This window comes from Mobula birostris, chromosome 13 (assembly GCF_030028105.1).
Source record: "Mobula birostris isolate sMobBir1 chromosome 13, sMobBir1.hap1, whole genome shotgun sequence".
Lineage (NCBI taxonomy): Eukaryota > Metazoa > Chordata > Chondrichthyes > Myliobatiformes > Myliobatidae > Mobula > Mobula birostris.
Window position 1 is genome coordinate 69014971 of NC_092382.1, and position 27008 is coordinate 69041978.

At 41.5% G+C, this 27008-nt stretch overlaps 1 protein-coding gene across 1 annotated transcript in view; it reads left to right on the forward strand.

Moving 5' to 3' along the window:
• The window catches only part of LOC140207984 (scavenger receptor cysteine-rich domain-containing protein DMBT1-like), a 47805-nt gene extending 22021 nt beyond the window's left edge, over positions 1–25784 (forward strand). The window contains exons 6-17 of the mRNA XM_072276516.1: positions 111–422; positions 4876–5190; positions 5813–6127; positions 13818–14132; positions 15878–16195; positions 16275–16349; positions 17792–18103; positions 18234–18269; positions 19761–19877; positions 20686–20793; positions 22708–22818; positions 23715–25784. Of these exons, the coding sequence (XP_072132617.1) occupies positions 111–422; positions 4876–5190; positions 5813–6127; positions 13818–14132; positions 15878–16195; positions 16275–16349; positions 17792–18103; positions 18234–18269; positions 19761–19877; positions 20686–20793; positions 22708–22818; positions 23715–23728 (2348 nt within the window). The 3' untranslated portion in view covers positions 23729–25784. The remainder of the gene's footprint in view (positions 1–110; positions 423–4875; positions 5191–5812; positions 6128–13817; positions 14133–15877; positions 16196–16274; positions 16350–17791; positions 18104–18233; positions 18270–19760; positions 19878–20685; positions 20794–22707; positions 22819–23714) is intronic.
• The last annotated feature ends 1224 nt before the right edge of the window (positions 25785–27008 follow it).

The following is a 27008-nucleotide window of genomic DNA, read 5'->3' on the forward strand; positions in this document are numbered from 1 at the left end:
GTCATCTGTTTGAGAACCAATTGGGACTTTATATACAATGAAAGCAAGAGGAGTTCGCTGCATATTTCTCAAATGTTCTTTTTCCTAACTGTGCTTCATATCTTCCTCAGACCACCGAGTTCCAAGATTGGTGTCCGGAAATGATGACTGCTCTGGAAGACTGGAAGTGCAGTTTGGAGAAACCTGGAACACGGTGTGTGATCTGCACTGGGATATGGATGATGCCAGCGTGGTGTGCCGACAGCTTCAATGCGGAGTCGCTGTTGCGGTGCGGGGAGGAGCTTATTTTGGAGAAGGAACAGGACATATATGGACTGATGCCTTTGAATGTCAGGGTAATGAGTCGGGGCTGTGGGACTGTCCATTTTCTTCAGGAGCTCATCGTTGCACCCATGAGAATGATGTCAGTGTGATCTGCTCTGGTGAGTACCTAGGATCCAGGTATTTCTTTTCGACATTTTTCCCATTAGCGGTTTGCAAATTCCATCAGCAGAGTACTTTTTCATATGATTTTCATCTGACATTGACGGACAGATTAAGAGGGTGATATTGCTGGAAGAATAAAATAACGATTGACTTCAATTTGGGTTTCAACGAAAGAAATTAACATATTTGAAGATTTCAATAAGTTGAAACAAAAATCACCAACAAAAGCGTAGCATGCAGCGTTATTATAAATTAAACAATCATTTTTGCAGTAGAAAATATATAAAAAATGAAAAATGGTGTTTCCTTGAGAAATTGAGTGTGAAGTACATGCCGGAAATTTTCTCAGCACTCCTTTCAAATTATATCATACACTTTAACGTGAAAATTAATAATTCGAAGAAATTTAATGATACTGAATTTTGTCATGTGCCTAAATACAGACATAAAACTGATTAAACGTTAAAATGCGCAGCAGGCTTTGTAGCTATATAATGGCTATCTCGATTAACAAAAAGCAATCAAATATTGTTTATTTCCGTACTGATACTTTGATGGATTATTGAATATTGCCCGAAACATTTCCCCTTTCTTCTTTAAGGAAACACACAGATGAATTGGTGCGGAACTGTAGATAAATACAAACCATTGTTTTTGCAGCACAACTTCCAAGCATGTATTTGCACCAGTATAGAATATACATGATTATAGCGAGATAACTTGTTGCAATAGCGTCGGAATTTACTGCTACAAATTTAGCCATAACGATTGTAAAAATGACAAAAACCCCCGCAGATGAGTAAATAAAATATCAACTATATAGCTGTTAGTTGAACGACAGATGGCTTGTGAATTCCCCATAGTTTATAATCATCAGTGTACACTTTGTTGGCCCTAACGTGAATAACAGCTTGAAAGTTGCTTATGAACTTAAGAAATGAGTCGTCAGTGAAGGAGACAAACAGAATTTAAAGAATTGAAAATACACTCGGACTAAGATGTTAACTGTCCTGTGCTGTCACCAGTGGGATCATCAGTTGATCTGCCACCTGTCTTCCGGAGTCTCGGCCCGCTTATGATCAAGACTCCCTCGAGGTGGTGGGCCAGCAGTGCTAAAGCACCACCTCTCACTGGTGAACTTAAAAACTTGGCAAACAACAGGAATTCTGCAGATGCTGGAAATTCAAGCAACACACATCAAAGTTGCTGGTGGACGCAGCAGGCCAGGCAGCATATCTAGGAAGAGGTACAGTCGACGTTTCAGGCCGAGACCCTTCGTCAGGACTAACTGAAGGTAGAGTTAGTAAGAGATTTGAAAGTGGGAGGGGGAGGGGGCGATCCAAAATGATAGGAGAAGACAGGAGGGGGAGGGATGGAGCCAAGAGCTGGACAGGTGATTGGCAAAGAGGATACGAGAGGATTATACACACATTCTTTCTCTCACTCTCCTTTTTCTCCTCTGTCCCTCTGGCTATACCCCTTGCCCATTCTCTGGGTCCACCCCCACCACCTTGTCTTTCTTCCCGGACCTCCTGTCCCATGATCCTCTCGTATCCCCTTTGCCAATCAGCTGTCCAACTCTTGGCTCCATCCCTCCCTCTCCTGTCTTCTCCTATCATTTTGGATAACCCCTTCCCCCTCCCACTTTCAAATTTCTTACTCACTCTTCCTTCAGTTAGTCCTGACGAAGGGTCTCGGCCTGAAACGTCGACTGTACCTCTTCCTAGTGATGCTGCCTGGCCTGCTGCGTTTACCAGCAACTTTGATGTGTGTTGCTTAAAAACTTGGCATCTGCCTCTATCAGAGTTGTTCCATCCAACAGATAGTCTACTCTTCGGGTGCCTACGTAACTTACCGAAGGGTTTGCAAAAGATGTATAACATATAACCATATAACCATACAACAATTACAGCAGGGAAACAGGCCAGCTCGGCCCTTCTAGTCCGTGCCAAACTCTTACTCTCACCTAGTCCCACCGACCTGCACTCAGCCCGTAACCCTCCATTCCTTTCCTGTCCATATAGCTGTCCAATTTAACTTTAAATGACATCATCGAATCTGCCTCAACCACTTCTGCTGGAAGCTCGTTCCAAACAGCTAGCACTCTCTGAGTAAAGAAGTTCCCCCTCATGTTGCACCTAAACTTTTGTCCTTTAACTCTCAACTCATGTCCTCTTGTTACAATCTCCCCCACTCTCAATGGAAAAAAAGCCTATCAACGTCAACTCTATCTATCGCTCTCATAATTTTAAATACCTCTCCCAAGTCCCCCTCAACTTTCTACGTTCCAAAGAATAAAAACCGACTGGAATAGATACGTTGTCCGACTGTCTGCCCCTCTGGACGTATTTGGTCCACACACATGCTGATCCTGTCTCTGCTGCCTCAGCTACAGCCCTGCTGGTTGCCTTGATCTCTCTTCTAGTAAAGCCGAGCTCACGCAACCACTTCTGGAAAGTGAACGCAATAAAGCCACTACAACCTACTTCGAATGGATAGCATGAGACCTTCCCCGGTCTATCGCTGCACTCTGACATTAATTCTGCATACTTGGTTAACTTGTGCTCATGGGCTTCATCGATGTTGTTTTCACAGGGGGCTGTGAGTTCACCAATAACCACTTCTCCACTGGTGTCCGACCATGCGATTATATCTGGGCGCAATGTGGTGAAGGCTATTTGCCTCGGGAAATTGCCTTTCCCATCCAGGTCGGCATTGACACACCAGTCATTGGCTGAATAAAGTATGCTTGATCGTGGGCCTGCGCTGTACACCCTTGAGTTGGAGCCTTCTTTCACAAATGATATGCGGTGTTCTGTGCAGCATGGGACATGAGATAAGTTGTGCTGCAGTACTCTCTGCTGAACCGCTTCTGTTGCAACTTTGAGAACGGTGTCATGTCTCCAAGTGTACATGGCGCAGGAAAGATTGACTCTGCATGCAATCAAAATACTTTGAAGTGTTCCCTTCTCGCCGCAAGCAGCGCATCTGTCTGTCTTATCTTCATACCAGGTGCTGAGGTTGGCAGGTGTTGGGAGCAGATCGTATGCTGCTCTGCACAGAACAGAAATGCGGAGCAGTTCCATCTGCCACAGAACTTTCCAGGATAGATGTCGTTGTTCAACACTTTCCCATCAGGTCCAAGCCCCCTGTTTGGCCAGGCCAGGGGTTTTAGCTAACCTCTTCTCCTCTTCTACCTCTCGTATTTCTTGTGTTACAAGCTCACGGCGCTCCTCACCTGTAGAGGACAACCACCATTTGTGGGCTGTCCAGCCAATTCCCTGGCGGCCTAGCTGGGTAGCCGCAACCACCTCCTTGTCCTTCAATCTAGACTCTGCCTCATCAATTGCTGCATGGGCTGACAACTTCCTGCCTGATCTCACAACCGGCTGGGTGTTGTTGATGACAGGGTCTTTTGAGTCTCGAGGCATCATGAATATCTTATCTTGGATACCTTGAACTCTTCAACATGGGATTACACTGGGATGGTAAGCTTTGTCTGGCTACTATGGATTGCAGAATTGGTGAGGTTGCTCGGTACGCTAAGCCACTTCTTCACATACTTGCTGATCTTCCATTCCATTGCATAACGATTGTAAACATGATAAAAACCTCAGCAGAAGAATAAATAAAACATCAACTATATAGCTGCTAGTTCAAAGACAGATGCCTTGTGAATTCCCCGTAATTTATAATCATCAGCGGACATTTTTAGGGGGCCTAACGTGAAGGACAGCTTGGAAGTTGCTTATGAACCTAAGAAATGAGTCGTCAGTGAAAGAAACAAACATGAAAATAGATAATGGAAAAGTGCAAAGAAAATATACATCACAAGCAAAGACTAACATCAATTTAATCGCCAATAACGAAACAGAAAATCGAAAATGCCCCGTCTGAGTGCACACTATCTGATTGCAGGAAGTATCCTCAAATATTACATGTAAATAGATAGATAGGTAGATAGATAGATAGATAGATAAATATGATGCATATGCATATCGTCCACTGAGTGGGCAAGAACAGCATGGGTGGAATATGGTGTTGGTATTTTCAACTTCGACAAAATGTAACATTTAGAGTGATGGGCATGAAACTGTGAACGATCAACAAAATCAGGAGTACTGTATAGAAATCAGGTAAGGAAACACTTTTTTACCTGCTCGGCCCAATGTTTGAAACAATAGCACTGATTTTGTTATAAACCTACAAAAACGCGAGGTTCCTGTCGTGGTGTATGCAGATTATTCACAACACTTAAAAATGAATTGGGAAAAAAAAATGATTGTGTGTCAATCAGATAAAAGATATACTGGTGTACATTGTGCCATACTCTTACTTTCGCGAAGCTCTGCCGAGCAGATGCTCTGGATAGCGGTCCGATCCTGTGCAAGTTCTTTTAATTAGTTTATGTTGAGATTAATTAACTGAATTCAATTATTAATAAAACAGGGAATTCTGTAGCACGACTCGTTGATGGGAACAGCAGATGTTCTGGCCGGGTGGAAATTCAGCACGGCGACCAGTGGGGAACACTTTGTGATGAGTACTTCAGCTTGGAAGATGCTGCCGTGGTCTGTGAACAGCTGCAGTGTGGTGCAGTAAAGGAAACTCCCAGAGATGCATACTTTGGCACAGGAAACGGGCCGGTGTGGAAGGATAACTACATTTGTTTGGGCAATGAGTCCCGACTAGCTGATTGCCAAGTCTCAGCGTGGAGTCAGATCAGCTGTTCGCATGGAAATGACGCCAGCCTGATCTGCACCGGTGAGCTGTTGAAACATTAGTCTGAATGAAACCCTTCTTTGGTCGAAAAGGTATCCATAACAGAGACAAAAAAAAAAAAAAAAGAAAAAAAGAACAATTGAATGCATCCAAAGTTTTCTGCAAAAATATGCCACAAATCTAAATTTTTTTGTGGCTACAGTCTGTGTTTGCAATTTGCACCGTTTTATTTTGGATACACAGACCTTGAGTACTACAGTGAATCAAACTAAAATTTGAGGAGAAATTATTGTAAAGTGCAGAGAATTATGTCAAATGGTGTTTCAGGATAGTAATTTTTGTACCATTTTAAAATCTGCAAAAATAAAGATGTAATGTTTGCAGGTGAGTTAAGTCATATTATAAACAGTTGAAAAAGAACAATGAATTATAATAAAACTTTAAATGGCTCTCTTTATGTTCGGCGAGCAAGAATAATACCTGGGACCGCTACGTGTGTGTCTTTTTTTATCCTGCGGAGGGAGAAGCGATGTTAAGTGGCTTCTGGGGAGATTGCCTTGTAGGAAATTAGTGTATAAACTAATATTTGCCGCTAATAGCTGAAAGTATCTGGGATACATTGAGTAATTATTAACTGTTTTACACAATCTCATCCACATTGTAGATGAAATTTGGTCTCTGCGGCTGACCGAAGGGGGAAGCCGCTGCGACGGCCAGGTAGAGGTTTATGATAATGGCAGATGGAGCAGAATACAGGATAACTTTTGGACTATCAATGAAGCCAACGTCGTCTGTAAGCAACTGCGTTGCGGTGTGGCCACATCCTCCTACATCGCCTCGGGGTACAGAGGGAAAGAAGGGCCCGTGTGGGTGACCGACCTTCAGTGTGAAGGAAACGAATTTCATCTCCAAAATTGCAGGACATCCATATTCAATCGGTCTTCCTCTGACTTCATCGGCGTTGGCGTACTGTGTTCAGGTGAATAGCATGGAAAAGTGGAAATTGTAATTTTTAATATCGTGTGGCTATTAATTATTTAGAGAGATAAATTTAGAAATACTGAGACTTGCAGGTATTTATATCTCCATTTCTCTCATCAAAACGGCGTTATCAATCATATCTCCTCTTGCAGGGCTTCCAATTTATTTCCCCAACCACAGCTCCTACGGCAGCTCCGCTCCTAAAACATACGAGCGAATTTATTGTAATCAATTAACCGACTAGCTAGTACAATGTGGGAAGGTGCATAGAAAACTGAACACGATGAATAAAAACGCATTTACCCGGGCAAAATGTGCAAAATTAATTCTGCTTCGCTGGAACTACGAATTTACTTCATAGGCTTTCAACGATTTATTCATAATTTAGGATATATACTGAAAGGGATCGTCCTGGCAGTTCGACAATTTTGCTATTGATTACAATTAAATACTGGGAGTTCTACCTGCCTTCTCCCTCTCTCTCTCTCTCTCGCTCTCTCTCTCTCTCTCTATCTCTCTCTCTCTCTCTCTCTCTCTCTCTCTCTCTCTCTCTCTCTCTCTCTCTCTCTCTCTCTCGCTCTCTCTCTGCTACCCCCCCCCCCCCGCCCCTTGCTTATTCCCTCCGTATTATTGCTAGTCTCCTAGTTTATCCTTTTCAAAATCAGACTTCCATTCAGGTCTGAAAATATGATGATTTAAGTTAAAGCGATGGCACAATCAAGAGCCGCGGGGTACTGTTACAGCTTGGCCAGACCCCGCTTGGTCTATTCTGTTAAGTTCTGGTCACCATACTGCCGAGAAAATGCGGAAACTATCGACAGAGTGCAGAGGAGATTTACGAGGGTTTTGCCTGGATTGGAGACTGTGCCCTGTGAGAATAGGCTGCGTGAGCCCGGCTTTTTCTTCTTGGAGTGACGGGGGATGAGAGGTGACCTGATAGAGGTGTATACAAAGATTAAAGGACATATATTTTGGGTCATTTGTTCGGAGTTAAATTGTACTACAACCGGGTATTGTTTTAAGGTTCTTTGGAAGTCGATACAGAGGGGGTGGAAGGGGTAAGTTTTTTACAGAGAGTGATGGATGCATGAAATGCACTGCCGCTGATGGATGCGGATAAAATAGGGTCTTTTCAGAAACTCTTAGATAGGTACATTAAGTTTAGTAAAATAGAGTGCTATGTGTTAGGGCATTTATAGGTAGTTTATAGAGAAGGTTACATGCCAGGCACAACTGTTTTCTTCGTTCTGTGCTTTAAAAAGAGGAAATTGAGCATTTAGTTGAACAAGGAAGGGATTCTGGAGGGGGAATTTGAGAGAGGAAATTTGCAAAGAAGTGTAAAACAAGGCGATGGTACTGACGCCTGGCAGTATTTCTGATCGGAACCATTAGGGATAAGGACTCAAATAAATGTTCAAATAGAACGGAAATAATTATATTTTACTTCTAATATTTTTCGCTACATCTCTTAATGAAGTAGTTTACTGATATTTTCGTCCGTGCACTAATACCATTTTTCATGTAATATTTTTTTTTTCTCTGCATCAGTAAGTCTAGTCACCAGGAGTGTCGGAGAGAGATCAATTTTGTGATATTAATTCAAGATTAATTGTCTGTTATATTCTGTAGATTTTCTGGGAACAACATCATTTATAATAGAATCCAACACGTTCCAAACCACTGACGATCGGTAAACTGGACTATAATTCTCTTTCCTTTGCCTTCCTCCCTTCTCAGAGTGATACTTCCCGTCCTCCAGGACCATACCAAGGTAGATACTTTAGAGAGAAAATAGGTGCAGGAGTAGGCCATTCGGCCCTTCTAGTCGGCATCGCCATTCAGTATGATCATGGCTGATTAACCAACTCAGAAATGCTTTCTCTTCATACTTCCGATCCCTTTAGTGACAGGGGCCATATCTAACTCGCTCTCAAATATAGCCAATGAACTGGCCTCAACTGTTTCCTGTTTTAGAGAATTCCAGAGATTCACCACTCTCTGTGTGAAGAAGTTTTTCCTCATCTCCGTCCTAAAAGGCTTCCCCTTTATCCTCAAACTGTGACCACTCGTTCTGGACTTCCCCAATATCGGGAACAATCTTCCTGCATCTAGCCTGTCCGATCCCTTAGAATTTTATACGTTTCAATAAGATCCCCCCTCAATCTTCTAAATTCCAACGAGTATAAACCTAGTTCATCCAGTCTTTCATCATATGAAAGTCCTGCCGTCCCAGGAATCAATCTGGTGAACCTTCTTTGTACTCCCTCTATGGCAAGATTGTCTTTCCTCAGATTAGGGGACCAAAACTGCACACAATACTCCAGGTGTGGTCTCACCAAGGCCTTGTACAACTCCAGTAGTACCTCCCTGCTCCTGTACTCGAATCCTCTCGCTATAAATGCCAGTGTACCATTCGCCTTTTTCACCGCCTGTTGTACCTGCATGCCCACTTTCAATGACTGGTGTACAATACACCCAGGTCTCATTGCACCTCCCCTTTTCCTAATCGGCCACCATTCAGATAATAATCTGTTTTCCTGTTCTTGCCACCAAAGTGGATAACCTCACATTTATCCACATTAAATTGCATCTGCCATGAATTTGCCCACTCACCTAACCTATCCAAGTCACCCTGCAACCTCTTAGCATCCTCCTCACAGCTAACACTGCCGCCCAGCTTCGCGTCATCCACAAACTTGGAGATGCTGCATTTAATTCCATCGTCTAAATTATTGATATATATATATATATGTATATGTATATATATAAGATGAAGTGAATCTTGAAAGGACAGGACCAAAGGATCTGTTATCTCTTCTGAAACCAGTCTCCGAATTCCGGGATTTAGTCCATTTGGTCCAGGTGACTTCAGACGTTTGAGTTTGCCAAGCATTTTTCCTTTGAAATAACACTCTCTCCTGCGAACTGATATTCACAGGTTACTAGCTCACAGCTGCTGCCTTCACAGTGCACCCCAGATGCAAAGTACATATTAAGCTCATCTGCCAATTTTTATCTCAAATTCCCACCTCATCAGTGTCATTTTCCCGTGGTCTAATACGAGCGTTCAGCTCCCTTTCCCTCTTCATACAACTGAAAAAAACACGGTATCCATTTTTTTCATATTATTGGCTAGTCTGCGCTCATATTTCAAGCTTTTTTGGGTGCCTTTTGTTGGAATTTAAGAGTTCCCAATCATCCAATTTCCGACTCAATTTTTCTACTTCATATACCATTTCCTTGGCTTTTATGCAGTCTATAACTTCTTTTTGCCAGACACAGTTGCCTACTCCTGCGAATTGAGTATTTCTTCCTTTGTGTGATATATCTATCCTGGCTGTCCTGCCCTGAAATTTCAGCCTTTTCTCATCTGCTGTCATCGCCGCCAGAACATTCCTCCGATCCATCTGCGCAATTCTTAATTTGTCGTTCGTGTAATTTATATATCCGGATGCATAACTGAGGAAAACTGTCGTTGCATGACCAGACCGGATTTCGGTAAATCTGATTTCTTGGTCGCCCTTCTCGTACCTGCAGACGAGCAGACAAGCTCTATATATTTGGACAGCAAAGGGGACGTCGGGGAAGACAAAAGCGACGGGTATCGGATGCTTCTCTTCGGAGGACTGAGCAGAGTTGAAGAACATATCTATGTATCTGAATGAAAACACCGAGGTTCTCACATACTTCATATAATTAATTATAGACGAGTGTGGACGTACAGAATCACTCAGAATCTTTCGCAAAACGAAAAATTAGATGAAACATGAGATTCGCAATCTGGCGAGGACCAGAAAAGAGGCATACAAGACCGGTGAACAAGAAAGTTACAGGTGGCCGTGGTACTTTATGCAGGAAGAAATGTAAAAGGTGAAGGGGATTTCCACACTAAGCATGAACCATAGAAACATAGAAACATAGAAAAGCTACAGCATAATAACAGCTGCTTCGTCCCACAAAGCAGTGCTGAAAATGTCTTTACCCTAGAAATTACCTTGAGTTACCTATAGCCCTCTATTTTCCTGAGCTTCATGTACCTGTCTCGGTGTCTCTTAAAAGGCCCTATCTTTTTCGTCATCACCACCGTCGCCGGCAGCCGATTCCAAACACTCACCACTCTCTGCGTTAAAAAAAAACAAAAAACCATTTACCCATGTCATCTCCTCTGTAACTAGCCCAGGCAACATCCTTGTAAGTCTCCTCTGCACCCTTTCTATGCTTTTCACATGTTTCCTGTAGTGAGGCGACCAGAACTGAGCACAGTACTTCAAGAGGGGTCTGACCAGGTTCCTATATAGCCACAACATTACCTGTCGGCTCCCAAACTCAGTCTTACGATTTATGAAGGCCAATGCACCGTAATCTTACTTAACCACAGAGTCAAACTGCCCAGCACCCTGATTGTCTAATGGACTCGGACCCCAAGATCCCTCTGATACTCGGCCCTGCCGATAGTCTTACCATTAATACTTTATTCTGCTATTGTATTCGAACTACCTAACAAAATGAACCATCTTACATTTATCTAAGTTGAACTCTATCTGCCACTTCTCAGCCCAGTTTTACATCCTATCAATGTACCGCTGTAACCTCTGACAACCCCCCACACTATCCACAACACTCCCAACCTTTGTGTCATCAGCAATATTACTAACCCATCCCTCCACTTCCTCATTCACAGCATTTATAAGATTCACGAAGAGTAGGGGTCCAACAGATCCCTGAGGCACCCCGCTGGTCACTGAATCCACAAAGCAATGTCCCCTTGGATCCCCTGTCTCCTTATTTTCTCATTAAACCTTTCATCGTGTACTTTTTTAAATGCCTTGCTGAAATCCATGAAGCAAGCTCGACCATTTTGGACGGGTTTGCACAGTGTAAAATCAAGCGACGTAGTGGAAAAAAGCTTCGCTTCCAGATGGGTTCAATCCACTTTATGCCCGCTTTGACTGTCAAAACATGGGCGAGCCATCAAGTATTCCCGGAGCCCCCGATAATTCTGTGATTCAAGACTGTGAGGCTGACATGCAATTAGCGTTCATGAGGGTAAACTCACCAAAAGCATACGGCCCAGAAGGGATGGCTGGCCAACCAGTTCAGAACTGAGCTGATCAACTGCCTATCGTGCTCTTTCGCATCTTGCTTCGGCAGTCTGATGTGGCCACCAACTTCAAGTATACTTCACATACTGGTTTCTTAGGAGAACCTGATGATCTGTCTGAATAACTATCTGTCAGTTACAATGGCAGCAACAATGAGGAAGTGTTTTAAGAATTTGCTAATGTGACATATCAACTTCTGCCTCAGAGGAGAGTTGTCCGGCCCAAATTTTCCTACCGGAGCAATAGGTCCACTAAAGAGGTCATCTCACTGGCTCTTCATACTATCCAGGATCATCTGGACAGCAAAGATACACACATTGCAGGGTTGTTTCTTCACTGCAGCTCAGCATAAAATGCCACCATCCCCTTAAAACTGATCAAAAACTCGAAGTCTGTACCTCAATAACTACTTATACAATTGTATCCTGGACTGCAGACCCGGTCAATATGTTCCGAATGGCAACAACATCTATTCTAAAATCTCCATCAGCACAGGTTCTCCAAATGGTTGCGAGCACAGCTCCGTGTTTCCTTCGCGTTACACTGTATGACAAAGTACAGCACCTCTGCCATACTCAGATTTGCTGACGACACCACTGACAAAGTTGATGACACAATAGCATTTTGAAGGGATATTAAACATCCTGAGGAGCGGTGTCACAGCACCAACCACTTTCTCAAAGTCAGCATGACAAAGAGGAGGTATTGAGTTCAGGTGGAGGAAACCACCGGTCCATGAGTCAGGCCTCAGCGGCGCATCAGATGAGGAGAGGGTCAGCAATTTCAATTACCTGACGACCTGTCCTAGACTCAACACAGAACTGCAATTATAGCGAAAGCACAGCGGAGTCCAGAGATTCTTAGGAGATTTGTGTATCGGACTGCAAAGCTTTCCAGCGTGTGGTCAAAACTGCCCAGCGGATTATCGGCACGCAATTGCTCACTGTTGAGAACATCTGCAATGAACGCTGCCTGGGCAGGGCGAAAAACATTATCAAGGATGCATCTCACCCCAACCATGGACTTATCGCTCTCCTCCCAACCGGTAGGCGCTACAGGAGCCTCCGCTCCCGCACCAGCAGGCACAGGAAGAGCTTCTTCCCTGAGGCTGTGACACTGCTGAACCTCTCATCACGGCGCTAAGCAGTATTGAATCCATATTGTACTGTCTCAGTACTTTTATATTTGTGTGCTGTAGCAATTATTTTACTCGCAGTTATTTTGTAAATAACACTATTCTTTGCATTTCAGGTCAGATGCTGAGTGCATTTCATTGGCTTTGTATCTGTACTCGGCACAATGACAATAAAATTGAAACTAATCTAATCTAATCTAGTTTCGAGGATTCGGCATGGTATTTATTCTGAATTTTGGTGAACACAACCCAGAGCCATCAAACGGTCTTCTTATGAAAAGACATTCTAGTGAACCTCCTTTGACGCCCTCCTTGTTCAGCAGATCCAATCTAAGATAAGGGGCCCAAAATTGCACTGATTACTACTTGTGAGGTCTCACCAGTGCTTCACATAGTCCCAAAATTACATCCATTACACTTGTCTTGTTATCCACCGGCTCACACCAGTAAACTGTCGTCTGGAGAATCCTGCACAGGGGCTCCCAAGCCCTTCTGCGCTTCTTTTCTTTTTGTATTTTCTCTCCAGTTAGGAAACAGTCAAACCTTTCTTTTTTTTTCTACCAAAGTGCATGAGCATCCACTACCCAAAACTGTATTGCATCTGTCATTTTTGTCCACTCTCCTAAACTATATTTGTGTTTCTGTGTCCTATCACCTCCACAAATCTGACTGTCCCTCCAGCTACCTTCGTATTGTCTGCAAACCTCTGAGCAAATTCATCAACACAATCATCCAAATCATTGACGCATAACGTAAAAGGAATTGGTCCAATCACAGACCACTAAAAACACCACGTGTCACCGGCGGACAACGGGAGAAGGTTCCCTTCATTCCCGATCTTTGCCTGCAGCCAATCAGCGACTGCTCTGTCCATCCTAGAATATTTCCTTTAATACCACGGGCTCTAACTCGTTAAGCAGCCATATGTGCGGCAGGTTGACGATGGCCGTTTGAAGATCCAAGTACCGCAAAATCAACCGCTTCTCCTCTGTCGATCCTACTTATTATTTCTTCAAATAATTCCAACAGATTTGTCAGGCAAGTACATTTGTCAGACATGTGTTTGTCTTCTGCATTCTCATTGATAATAGATCCCAATACATTTACAAACACTGAGATCCGGCTAACTCGCTTGTAGTTTCCTCGTTTGTGCGAAAGGCAGGAAAATGGAATGATAGCAGATGTGGGAAAACGTCCAACTACCAGCCTCTGAGTTCCGTCCTTAATGATAGAAGCAACTCTGCGTTTCTTGATATGTTGTATTCATCCAAACTTTTACATTTTATACTTGGATTTCAAACATTTTCAAATTCTGGAATAATTGTTACATCATGGCACAGCTCTTTTTAAGAGCAATAATAATAATCTCAGAATCATCCTTAGAAACGAGAAGCCGGTGATGTTTCTACTTTCCAATGTATTGATTTACTTTCCATATTACTGTTCGATAGGCCACTTGCAGTTACGACTCTCCGGAAGTGAAGATCCATGTGCTGGTCAGCTAGAGGTTTATTACCGTGGATCTTGGGGCATGGTTTGTGACGACTCCTGGGATCTGGTCGACGCTAACGTGGTCTGCAGACAACTGGGTTGTGGATATGCTTTGGAGTATAAAACTCTCGGTTACTGCGGAAGACGCCCTCCCCCAGTTTGGTTAGATGAAGTGAGATGCTCGGGTAATGAAACATTTCTCTGGGAATGTCCATCAGCACCATGGGCCGAACATGACTGCAGTCAAAAAGAAGCTGTGACATTGACATGCTCTGGTAAAGAACATTTCAATTTTCTTTAAATTTACTTTTCTTTGTCTGTGCAGCACGCCATGACTACAGAGATGTAATAAATAATGTAAAACTGGACAGGAGACGATTGGGCCAGAATGAACTGTCTAAATGTTTATAATGTGTGGAGCACACGTACGCAGAAACATTAAACTTATTCCCTATGTATCTGGAATGTTTATATTTCCCATTACTAATGTCATAACATTAATCATCCTGATTTCAGTATTGATTCTGCCTGATAATTCTTCTGCCGTCGCTCAAGTGCTTCCCCGTTTTCTTTACTCAAGCGAGGCAAATAAATAATCTCCAGTCTATGTATCGGTGTAGTTTGATGGTTGACTGACTGTTCACCAACTCGTTACACTACTCGAGGAGCTGTGAAAAAAAAAAATACTGCTAGGCGTTCTTACAAAAGATAGATTCAAATATTGATTCAAGTTCCTTCGACCCGTAGCAAAGTGTTTCAGACTAAAATATGCAAGCGATTCTTAAATACCTGATCTTATGATGAAATTCAATTACTTAGCAAAGCAGTAGTAAGTTGCTGTGAACATGCGAGTAAGCAGGGCCATCTAGTGACTAGAAATAACATAGCAGTCCAAATCAAGAGAGACAGAATAATACAATTTATCAAATCGGATCGATGGAAATTCCGTATAATAAAATCCAAAAAAAAAAGATTCAAAAACATAGCATTGTCTTTCAATTCCCATTGTTTCTTTTTCCCCATGTTTCTTTACCTCTTCTTCTCACTTACTGAATTAATTGGGAAAAAAGTCAGGAGTAAAATAATATCTGTAAACAAAATCAACTAAAAGAGCCAACGGTAGAAATTTGATACCGAGACTAGAAGGCTGTAGTGTGTCCAGAGAAGACGAATATTCTATTGAGTTGTATTGCCGCAGAAAGGAATAAAAGACAGATAACACAATCAGAGTAGCTGTGGCTAAATGAAGTGGCAAAAAGCCAGAAGCTAATGTGAGGTCAGCTTTTCCGAATTCAAAACAAGGTGATTTGCATGCGATTAAATAGTGTAGGTGATTACATTAGAATCTCCGAAGATAATGCCTGGAATATATATTATATATATACACAAATAAATCCTAAAATCAGTTTTAAACACTCTTATCGAATCGGGGGATAGAATAAATGAAAATAATATTGTAATTTCGCCTTTATTTCATCACAGTCTGTTACTAGTCTGGATTTAGTAGGTGCGGTCTTAAGAATGAGGTACTGAGGGACAGTCAAAACACTTAACCACGTCTTTTTTTGCCCTGAAGAGCAAGTGGCGGTTTCTGTCGGTCAACATATTTCCAATGTCTCAATTCATACTTTTCGTTAAGGACAGAGGATGGACAGATTCTCCCTGCTCATCATACTTCTTCCTTAAATGAATTCAAATATTTACCATTCTCAATTGTTGGTGAATCCGATAAGATTCCAGTATCAGACGCTCGATCTTCTATTCCTCAATGTTCCGTCACTAACCCGTACCCTCCTTTCAGTAATTCAGCACAATATATCACTCCGTGCTTCCTGGGTTCGTTTAATTTTGCTAATCAATAACTTCCTACTGAATGTGCTCATTTTATTTTTTTATCTTTGTTCTACACACACACACACACACACACGGCTAATTTCTGTTGCAGAAGTAGAAAAAAAACGCGTTTCCCATTGTATGCTAATTTTGCGACAACTTTTGTCTTCAAATGCATCCTTATCAGAGCACAAAAAGTTGCGCCTGCAGGACGGAGGTAGTCGATGCAAAGGACGAATTGAAGTGTGGTACAACAGGACCTGGGGAACAGTCTGTTCCACGAACCTTTATGGCAAGTCTGCAGAAGTGATTTGCAAACAAATGAAATGTGGACCAATGAATAATATTTATCCTGGCTCATATCAATTTGGAAAGGGACGTGGACCTATATGGTTGGATGAGATTGAATGTACTTCACACGAATCGACCCTTTGGCAGTGTCAGTCGCAACCGTGGGGAAAACACCAGTGTGACCATACTGAGGATGCAGGAGTTGCTTGCGAAGGTAAATAAGACAGTCTTATATCTATTTACGTTTTACATATTTATGTATAAATTCGTCAAAATATTTATTTTGTCAACAGAAACCAATATGACGGAAGGAATCACTGAAAGAGGCTGCTTGCAAGAAAACGCATTCTCCTCTTTCCCTTTAAAAGGTGACGAATTCGAAAACTTCTTTGCTGAAATCAGAAAACCTTGTATTAATGCCGCTATCAGAAAAATAAATTTCGTTCCTCTTGCCCTCTACGAAATTGGGCGCGCATTGACCAGAATCCTGGTTTCCCACGACTCTGTTGAGCACTGCCAAAGGGGAGTGAATTGTGACGAATTCCATGTCCAGACAGAAGATAGAGGGAGTTAATTGGAATTCCTCGGGAACATTTGTTATCAGGCAAGATTATAAATGATATGCAGGAATTGTCTTCTGACCAGCTGGACGGACTTGGGAATCGGTATTACCTTGGAAGGAGGGAAGTGAACGAGGGAAAGTATGGAGATAGTCAAAGGCGAGAGACATTGTTGATTTGGATAAAACAAATGAAGTAAATATATCTAAACCGCAGGATACATAAAGACGGTCGGGCTATTGGGCAATATAGAAAGATGAATAAAGGCTACGATCAATAGATAAAAGATATCTATTTCGTTGGAAATATGAGAAAATGAGAGAGCAAGGCATTCTGTATTACTTAACCAAAATAACACAAGTGGTTAACTAGAGAGAACATAGGACGACGTATATATAACGCCCACAATTTATGGTTGGAGTTGAAAGATGTGCATGAGCTGTATTCGAGTGTTTTTTGTTTCGCCGGTATGAACTGAAGACAAAAAACAAACTGGCTGACAGTGAAATTGGTTTTGTCCTTCATCATGTCTTTCAGCATTTCATGATGAAGTATGAGTTGAAGAGCAAGGTCTGTGACGTAATGCCTTCATTAATCGGACACTAGTGATAAGAATAAAATATGTTGCCTGTTCGATCAACAATGAATGGACTTCATAAACTATTTGTGGATATGAAAAGCAATGCTTTTATATCATTTATATTTCCATTCGTCGCATTTCAAGAAGCATGTGGGGTTTATAAAAGAGATTTACTCAGAGTCTGCCTGGATAAGAAGGAATGGAAACACTTGGGACTCATTCTGCACCTAAAATGAGTCCTAATAGATACGTATCATTAGGTGAGACAGGCCAGGTAGAGAGTCTGAACCATTGTAAAAAAAAAAATCAAATATTAATGGACGTATTTAAGGTGACAGATGACGGCTTAAATGAAGTAGTAGAGGAAAACCTTTATTGGTAAATTGAGAATGATATTGCTTGGAGCAGGTTTTGAGGAGTGATAATAGAAATATTTACAGTTATCGTGATTAAAAGGCTTTCAGCTGGAGTAGGCAAGTGTAAGTATTTGAGCGATATCGATTATGTGAGGCAGAAGAGAGGTGGTATAATTTGGCAGTGTTGTATAAAGAAATGGTGGGCCGAGGTGCCTGCCCTTGCGTTCTATAATTAGTTCTATTTTCTCTCTGACGAACTTCTGATTCCCAGACTAATTATTAAATAAATCTCAATTTTATTGTTTCATACCTAGATGTTCCATTGCGTCTTGTTAACGGCAATCACAACTGCTCCGGAAAGCTTGAGGTCTGGTTTAATGACAGCTGGGGCACGGTGTGTGACGACTCTTGGGATCTGGCTGATGCCAATGTCGTCTGCAGACAGCTAAGGTGTGGCCTTGCTCTCTGGGCTCCAGAAGATGTTAAAATGACCCAGGCAGCCGGTCCTGTCTGGCTTGATGAAGTCAAATGCACGGGAAGTGAATCTTTTCTGTCCAGCTGTCGTTCCTCATCATTTGGTCAACATGACTGTGATCACAAAGAAGATGTCATCGTTCTTTGTTCTGGTATGCTCTATGCTTTGACTGACATTTCCAATTTCCCTCCAAATGATTTGTTAATTTCGGAATGAGAAATATCCAATATAAACACCAATAGAGATGCGTTTTCTGAAACTTCTTTGCAATATGTACACAGGTTCCGGACTGACTCCTACTGAACGCAACAATTCAGGTATGGATTTTGACGCTTACATTTCGCATCTATGCTGCAGATATCAAGAATTGATTATTCGTATTTCCTAATTGCTGAGTTCACAATGGATACTTTAGAAACTGTATGGGATCCTAATCGTCTTCTCAAATATTTTAAGCAGGAATATGCAGAATTGTTAAAAACATGATCTCCACTCCCGGTCAGACATTTTCTGTGAATCAACTAGTTGCTCGTCCAATACTCTTGAGAAAGTTTTGGTGTTTGCAGATACTAAATATTAAAGTTCAAAGGAAATTTGTTACCAAATATCCATATATCGTCATATACTGCCTTGAGATTCATTTTCTTACGGCATTCACTGTACATGTATAGAAACGCAACAGAATCTTTAAAGAACTACTCAGAAACAAGCGCGGAAAAATAACAAATAGCAAAAAGCAACTAAGTACGCAAATGCAAAATCAGAAAAAAATGTCAACAAGTTGATCAGTAAAAATTAATGCTGAGAACAAGAGTTATGTAACCCTTGAAAGAAATTATAGGTTGTGGAATCAGTTTACCACTGGAATAATTGAAGTTATGCACCCTATCAGGAGCATGGTGGTTGAGAGGTAATAATTATTTCTGAGCCCAGTTGTGAGGACCCAAGGCTCCGGTACATCGCATCAGTGAGAAGCGAGCATGGTCTGATGATTATTTAGTTATCCTGCGAAGGCGCTGCATATAATGTGTGCTCAACGGCAATAGAGTTGAATAATATGTCGGACCCGAAATAGTATTCGAGATTTGGTGACGATTTGTAACAGTGCAAGTGCTCAGTCTTATTTTTGGACCCTGCATGCACCCGTGCAGGAAGAAATAGTAAGGGTATAAGATCCCATTTCCTCAGTATTGCTCTGCCTTCATAAAGACCAATCTCGCTATGTGGGCCTGGCGTATAAGTGCATAATTGGAATGAAAATAATTCCGCAGCTGCTGGTTACAAACAGAGTGTCAGTGATAATAATCGGCAGCTTTCCAATATTTTCTGAATTCATTGAGTGTACACTTAACCGTGCACCATTACTAGCTAAATCTCTCTGTGCTGATTAGAGGCGGTTAACAAGAAATGCAAGGATAAGTACGATGAAATATTTTTTTTTCCTGGAAATGTTTTCTTATAATTAAACTCACCTTCCTTCTTGCTGTTTCAATCCAGCAATGTGCGGGGAAATGGAATTTGAACACGACGTTACTTGGGGTGTTTATCCTGATCTGATACCAGGTGGAGGAGAGAAGGTTTACTGTGCTGGGAAATACTTTTGACATATCAGGCTTTATTGTGAAATAGTCTTTGTGTCTCCGCTCCGCTCTTTCTGTCTTGAAATACATAGGGATATAACTTTTAAAAATCGTGATAACTGAATGTATGATTAAGTTCATTAAAGATCGCTCAAAATTTCGTTGCATTGGATGTATAGTGTTTGTTTCGTGTTTATCGAAATACATGTTTTTATTTTTCGTTTTAAGATTTTGGAAACTGGACCCCATCCATCATGGTCACTGTCTGCATAACCCTTGGATCTGTATTCATCATTGAGTTATTGATACTGGTGACGATAGCAAGGAGACGGTCAGCAATCAGTGGTGAGGGCCAATCTTCACATCGACGTTTTCAGTTTTTTTGGGGTTTCCCAAAACATGATCTTTGTGCAAACATGACTAAACTTAAATATGTTTTCATCGCTTTTGTTGGGAATTTATTTGTCTTCCGTGGGACATTTGTAATGGTGGTTTTCACTGGCCCTTAGTGATCGTGGAGTTATGATAAATTTTCATTATGTAGTAATGGAAAATGGTTAAATCTGATTTGTTAAGTGGCTACCTTACTGTGTATCTCACTGTAATACATCCATGCTCTGAACACCTGGAAGTATAAATTTCAAGAATCTGCTCTGTATCCTCGAATATTCTGATTCGGTTCTCCCAATCGAAGTAAGAGGAGGCATTTTCCCCATTCTTCATCATCTTATCATTTCATCATTCCATATTCACGATGCTGTTATATTTCTTCAACACAGCCAGGCTTTCTCTGTCATGTTCTGGAGTGACCTCTAAATTTCCATCCTGTCTTCATCCACTACCATTAATGATGGCATTCGCATCTATCTAATCATAATATTAAACTTGTCATCGATTCAAATGTGATGTGTATTCACTATTAAACAATAATCGGAAATATGCTCATTATTCCGTACCCTTCTTTTCATCTTTCTGATGCCAAACTTATTCGGTTGATTGGCCAGAGGCATCATCCACACATCGGTTGATTCAACGATCACGTTCACTAACTCTTCACCTTGACTAAGATCATTTTAATTAATTTTAGTTTAAGCATAATGTTCATGTACAAATTCGTTTATGCTGATGTTCATCCCCACTCTCTCTTTATTAGATGCACTAATGAGTGGCTATGGATCACCTGTTGACTTTTACCAAGCAATTTACGAGGAAATTGAGAATATTCCACCATTCAAGAAATTTACTGAGATGCAAGGTTCAGGTGTGTAGTATGACACGGAATCCGCTATGCACAAATTGATACCGTCTCAATTCATCCAATATTGGTAACAAAATCAAGCAATAATAATAAAACACACACACACACACACACACACACACACACACACACACATGGCTGTATAGGAACTTCAGAAATGAAATTGTAACAAGAAAAATAATAGTGTGATGTCATACAATAAACACAAGAGATTCTGCGGATGCTGAAAATCTTGAGCAAAGCACACAATGTTCTACTGGAACTCAGCAGATCAAGGTGCACCTATGGTGGAGAATGAACTGTCAACGTTTCGAACCAAAACACTTTATTAGCTCTGTAAAGGAGTTACAGAAGCCAAAATAAGGAGATGGAGCATGGGGAAGGAGTACAGGTTGGCAGGTGATAGGCGAGACCGGATGAGGGGAAAGGAAACCTTATGGCACGTGAGAAATTAAGTCAGAAGCTTCGAGGACATAAGTAGATGCGGTAAGTAGATGATGAAAAGCCATATAGATTGTTCGACGGCACAATAGATATGAATTATGAAGGATGCTGAGAACCAGGTATCAGCTGTCTGAGTGTGGAGTCTGGAGTGGTATGATATTACTCACGATCAACGTACGGAAGCTCAATGGATAATAGAAATCTGAAGCATACTCTGCCAGCATCTGCTGATATAGTCTCCAATATTTCAGAGTATTAGAGGCATTTCCTTTCTTCTTTCCTGAAATAACTCGCACTTTTCTCAGCAATTCCGAATTCTGAACTTTTCCCTGTTCGCCAGTAGAATGCAGAACGGAGAACATTGAACATCGAGCAATATGGCACAGTACGGTTCCTTATGCTCACGGTGTTGTGCCGACCTGTTAACTTACACGGGATCAATTTTGCTCTCCCTTCCTACACATTCTTTAGTTGCTTTCACATAAAGCAATGGACCACATGTGGCCACATAAAAGTTTCTTAAATGGCCCTAATATATCTATCTCCAATACCAGCGCGAAAGGGCGTTCCACGCTTTCACCCCTATCTATCTAGCAAAATTACCACTGACAACACTGCGTTCTTTCTTCGAATCAGGTTAAAGGTAGCTTCCTCATATTAACCACTTCCGATCTGGGAAAAGCCTCTAAGGAGGAAAGGTCCAGCTCGAACAATCTATACTTATAAATTGTTGCCCCTAGTTCGGGAATCATTGTGTTCAATCTCTTCTACACTATCTCTGAGGATTTATACCTTTCTAAAATGAGCTGACCAGAACTGAGCGTGATATTCTGAGTGTGGTTTAAGCAGGTAAATTATGTCGCTGACTATCCTCTCCAATACTTTACCCACCACGAACTATGGTTCACTCTACCAAACTTTCCAAGGACGTACCGACTCACATTCTTGCACGAAGACATTTAACTAGGAACTTGAACTATTTTCCCTATAAAAATGTTCTGCTAATTGGATGACGACTTTAGTCACTTCAGCTGATTTTATTTTTGCTTAATATATCGACTGAACTGTAACCGATAACATTAACTGTCTCCACTTAAAGGAAGGCCGGGATAAATACCTTTGCATTGTATTACTTTATCAATCTATCTGTCTTTCTATCTACATATTTCCTCATTCTCCTCCAGCAGGCTTGTCTTAGTCACCTTCATCCGTCAATGAAAGCGTTAACAAGAGCAATACACAAACGAGTTAGCAATAAAATCGATTCCATAAACACATATCGATTGTTTCATTAGCAATTGAAGGCGGAACGCGCATCTTCCTTTTCACTTTCTATTGAACGGTATTCAACGATTATGCCATTTAAGGTAAAGATGATACAGTCATTGACGCGATGATTGAATGATGTGTTCATTACAAAAACAAGAAAAATACCAAACAAATACCTTGATGATCTCTTTCATTGAATTTTAGTTACTGGATCCATTCCTTCCATTAATGAAGCCGAATATTACACCAACGACTATCTATATAGTGCATGTCATGATCTACAAGACCCTGAAGGGTTGTTTTCCAATATTCATGGTCAGTCCACTTATTTTCATTTTGCTCTACTTTGGTTCAATCAGTCTGTAATCATAACCCAGCAAAGAAAATTGTCCTTCTATGTGTGTATTGATGTGATTGAACAATCTCGTGGTTTTGTGAGGATCTTGCGTTACAGGAAGAGTGTTAATGAAGTCTGTAGTCAGCATTCAATTTAATAAATCATTGATTTCCTCCTTTTAAATTACTTTGAATTATAGTCCTTTAAAAATGAAATAAATGAGCATGTTCGGAGTATGAGAAAATAGTTCATCATCCCAAGTAATTTGTTGTACAGCGGCAATCGGCAGAAATAAAGTTTTATATATGATCGCTCCATGATCTGGTTCCTGACGATCGCAATGATGTTGTGAGTGACATAATTTATTGCTCAGACTGTGTGAACGTGACGGACAGTGGTTGTGTTGATATTCTGCTACCCTGAATTGCCGATATTGTTCAGAACGAACAAGACGAGTTCTTTCCTTTCTTCTAGCCTATCCACAGTAACCAGAAATATATATTCATTGGTTGCTTTGTATTTTCTGATGTATTTTTGTGTCTGTTTAACACTCTGTTTCCAAAAATACATCAAGTTTCCGTCAGTGGCCTATGAGAAGCTCTGTTTTTATGCGTGCAGAATATGATTTCCAAGGTTAAAGCGAATTTTGTGACATTGCACACTCCACATGTTCTTTTAATATGCTACTTTTTAAAAGTCGAAGCGGACTGGTTGTGTAAGCCAGAAATATTGCAGACAATCTGTCGCCAACAATGGATGTTTCAAAGAAATTGTTTGTTTTGACTCCACATTGAACATTGTTCCAAAAGTTACTTTGTTTGGTGAAACTGTGTTTTTCTATTCAATTTGATGCCCCTCATTTTCGCTCGAACAGAGGCCCAGTCGTAGATTCGCTTGCATCTGGCTTTCCATGTTTTCTCTTCGACTGACAGCAATGATGAAATGACCGACAGCACACCAGGATTTCCAAATCACTTGCAGCTCGAATCGTCGACGGTTCATTCCCATACTTCACATCAGCCCGTTGAAGACCAAAAAAAAACTAAATGTGCTCTCTTTTGCTTGCACTTTCTATATGTTATTGTCTGTAAAGTACGCGGTTGTAGAATTGTTCAATATATACACAATAAAGGGTGCGGTGCTCAAATATTAGCAGCAGACTATGGAACTAATATAATAAATGCGGGAAGAATTCCATATGATTGTTTTGAATTAAATTGTACATTTATATTGAGGTAGCATACTTTGGCGATGCTTGTAATCCATCTTAAAGTGATTGCTACTTTCAGTGCGATTACTTTGCTACTTAAAATCTAGATACCTTAATATATTCACGAAAACAATATTCTTATCGGTGTTGGCATTTAATTGCAATCCCTTTTATACAACAAGAAATAACTTCGAAGTATTTGTCAGGTCAAATTTATAAAAAAGTGCACAACTTCTTCTACTATTGAGAGTATTGATTTTACATTAAATAAAACGAACAACACCTGATAGCATGTCATTTCCTCCTATCCAGAAAGATAAATCTGCAGATTTTCATATTGTTATTTTCTATTGCTCTATTCCCTCTAACGGACGTATTGATAAAGACAGAGAAACACGGAAATCTACGGCACATTATAGGGTCTTTGGCCCAGAGTGTTGTACCGATCATATAAACTGCTGTAAAAACTGCTGAGAATTTCCCTGCCGCAAGGCTCTCTATTTTCCAAGCTTCATCTACTCATCTCTCTTGAAAGAACCTATTTCATCAGCATCTCCCACCTTTGCTGGCAGTGCATTCTGCTCACCCGCCACTCTCTGTGTGGAAAAACATACCCCCGACATTACACATGTACCTTCTTCTAAGCACCTTAAAACTATGCGAACTCGTTGTAGCCACTTCAGCTCTGGGGGAAAAAAGTCTCTGGCTATCTACACGATCAATTCCTCTCACCATCTTTTACACCTCTATCAGGTCACCTCTCCTTCTCCGTCGCTCCAAGGAGAAAAGGCCGGGTTCACTCAACCTGTTCTCATAAGGCCTGCTCCCCAATCCAGGCAACAGACTTGTAAGTTTCCTCTGCACTCTCTCCATAGTATTCACATCTTTCCTGTAGTGAGGTGACCAGAACTGAACGTAGTACTCCAAGTGGGATCCAACTATAGACGTCTCTTGCTGCAACATTACCCCAAGGCTCTTGAATTCACTCAATACCACGGTTGATGAAGGCCATCACGCTGTACACCCTCTTAACAACACTGACAACCTGCACAGCAGCTTTGCCTGTCCTATGGGCACGGAGTCCAAGCTCTCGTTTATCCGTAACACTGCCAAGACTGTTATGATTAATGATATGTTTTCTTCAAATTTGACCTACCGCAATGAACCGCTTCACATTTATCTGAGTTGAACTCCACCTTCCACTTCCCAGCCCAATTCTGCATCCTATCAATGCCCTGCTGTAATCTCTAACAACCCTCTGCTGGGGTGAAGGGGTAAATACGGGTATAGACGAAGAACAATGATTAATTAATGATCAATCACTTTATGGGCGCCTTAGCTTACTGTTTTGGACAGTCAAGAAGAAGCTTTACCCAGCAACCGGTGACGTACTAGTCATTGTTGTCTAAAGACAGGCAAAGGCTCAAATAAGGAACTATCTGATCTTGCAGAAGCAGCTCAAGGTAGAGCTAAATATGGGAAGTATAATGTAGGGGCTAGGATGTTCTGGAGAAAAGGGGAAGGGTCCAAATGAGGAACTGAGGGGCTAGCTTTGGCTTAAAATAATTATAACTAACTGACCAATGATTATTTTACATCTAATTGTATCTTAATATGTGATTAAAATGATTCTAATATTATCTAAATTTGTAATCGTAAGATTTCCTGCTACCTTATCAATGTTATAAATTGTGGAGAATTGTTTAATTCGAGGGCAGTGTCTGGAGTGGCTCTTTTGGGAAATCAGTCTGTAACTTCCCCCATAGCATGCTATGAGTAAAGAATAAAGATTTGAAAAAGAATTACGTGTGTTAGTGTTTTTTGTAGTACATTTGTTTTTGCATCGGGTCCGATCGAGTACGACAATTTGGCGAGCCAGCCAGGAGTCCAAGACGAGATCAGAGCTCTCGTGAGACGGCGTCAGCGGTCGACTCGGTGGCGGTGACGTGAGACAGGTGGGCCCACAAGGTAAGATTTACCTTGACCTCTCTCATTAACTGCCCACTCTGACGATCCCCTCATCTGGCGGCTAATCATCTGACGGAATCCTTTCGAAACCTGAGTTGAGGATCGTCCGAGTACCACAGTTTAAAAGAAGGGTTCGAGTCCCCGATGAGGTATAAGGTAAGGTAAGGGGTTAGAGTCCCCGACAAAGGTAAGGTAAGGGGCTAGAGTCCCCAAAGAAGTATTGAGAATATTAAAGCCTGCCGGTGCTAACAAATTGGGCAGCGGATCATTGGAAGTGATCTGTTACATTTTCTTTGAGTGTGTTACAGCAAATTGGTCAGCGGGTTAGTGGCAGTAACCTATTACGTTTTGGAGCTGGTAACCATTCTAATTGGCGCGGGGGCGGTGGGTGCGGGGCGTGTAGCGCAGTAAGTTGACCAGCAGAGGGCAGAGCGGACGTTTGGTCAAACACAGGGGAAGTGGTTCTCCTCTGCAATCTGTCCGGATGCTGTAAATACGTTTTGGGGAACATTGTGACAATTTGCCTGTCTCAGCACCCTGCTATAGACGGGTTGTTAAGAGGGGAAATACCCCACGCGAAGGTCAGGACGTTGAAGTGGATGCAGAGAGACACAGCACAAGATTAACGGGGAGTAGGGGTTATAGATTATAAGGTGGTATAACCGCACTGTGGAGTATCAGCACGCAGCCTCAGACCGGTTGTTAAGAGACGAAATCCCCCACGCGAAGGTCAGGACCCTGAAATGGGAGTGAGAAAAGGAGGCGGCTGACCATCCGATTAGGAAACATGGGGCAAACATTAGATAGGTCTGTAAATAACACGCCATTGTTTAAACTTTGTAAAGATGACCCGGAGAGAGAGAATGATTACCGAAGGCATGATATTGTGCAGCCTATATAACCGGTGGTCCCTACGATTTTAAGCAATATTCCACCGGATTACCAAGTTTTCACTATAGTTGATCTGCAGCATGCGCTTTTTGCAATACC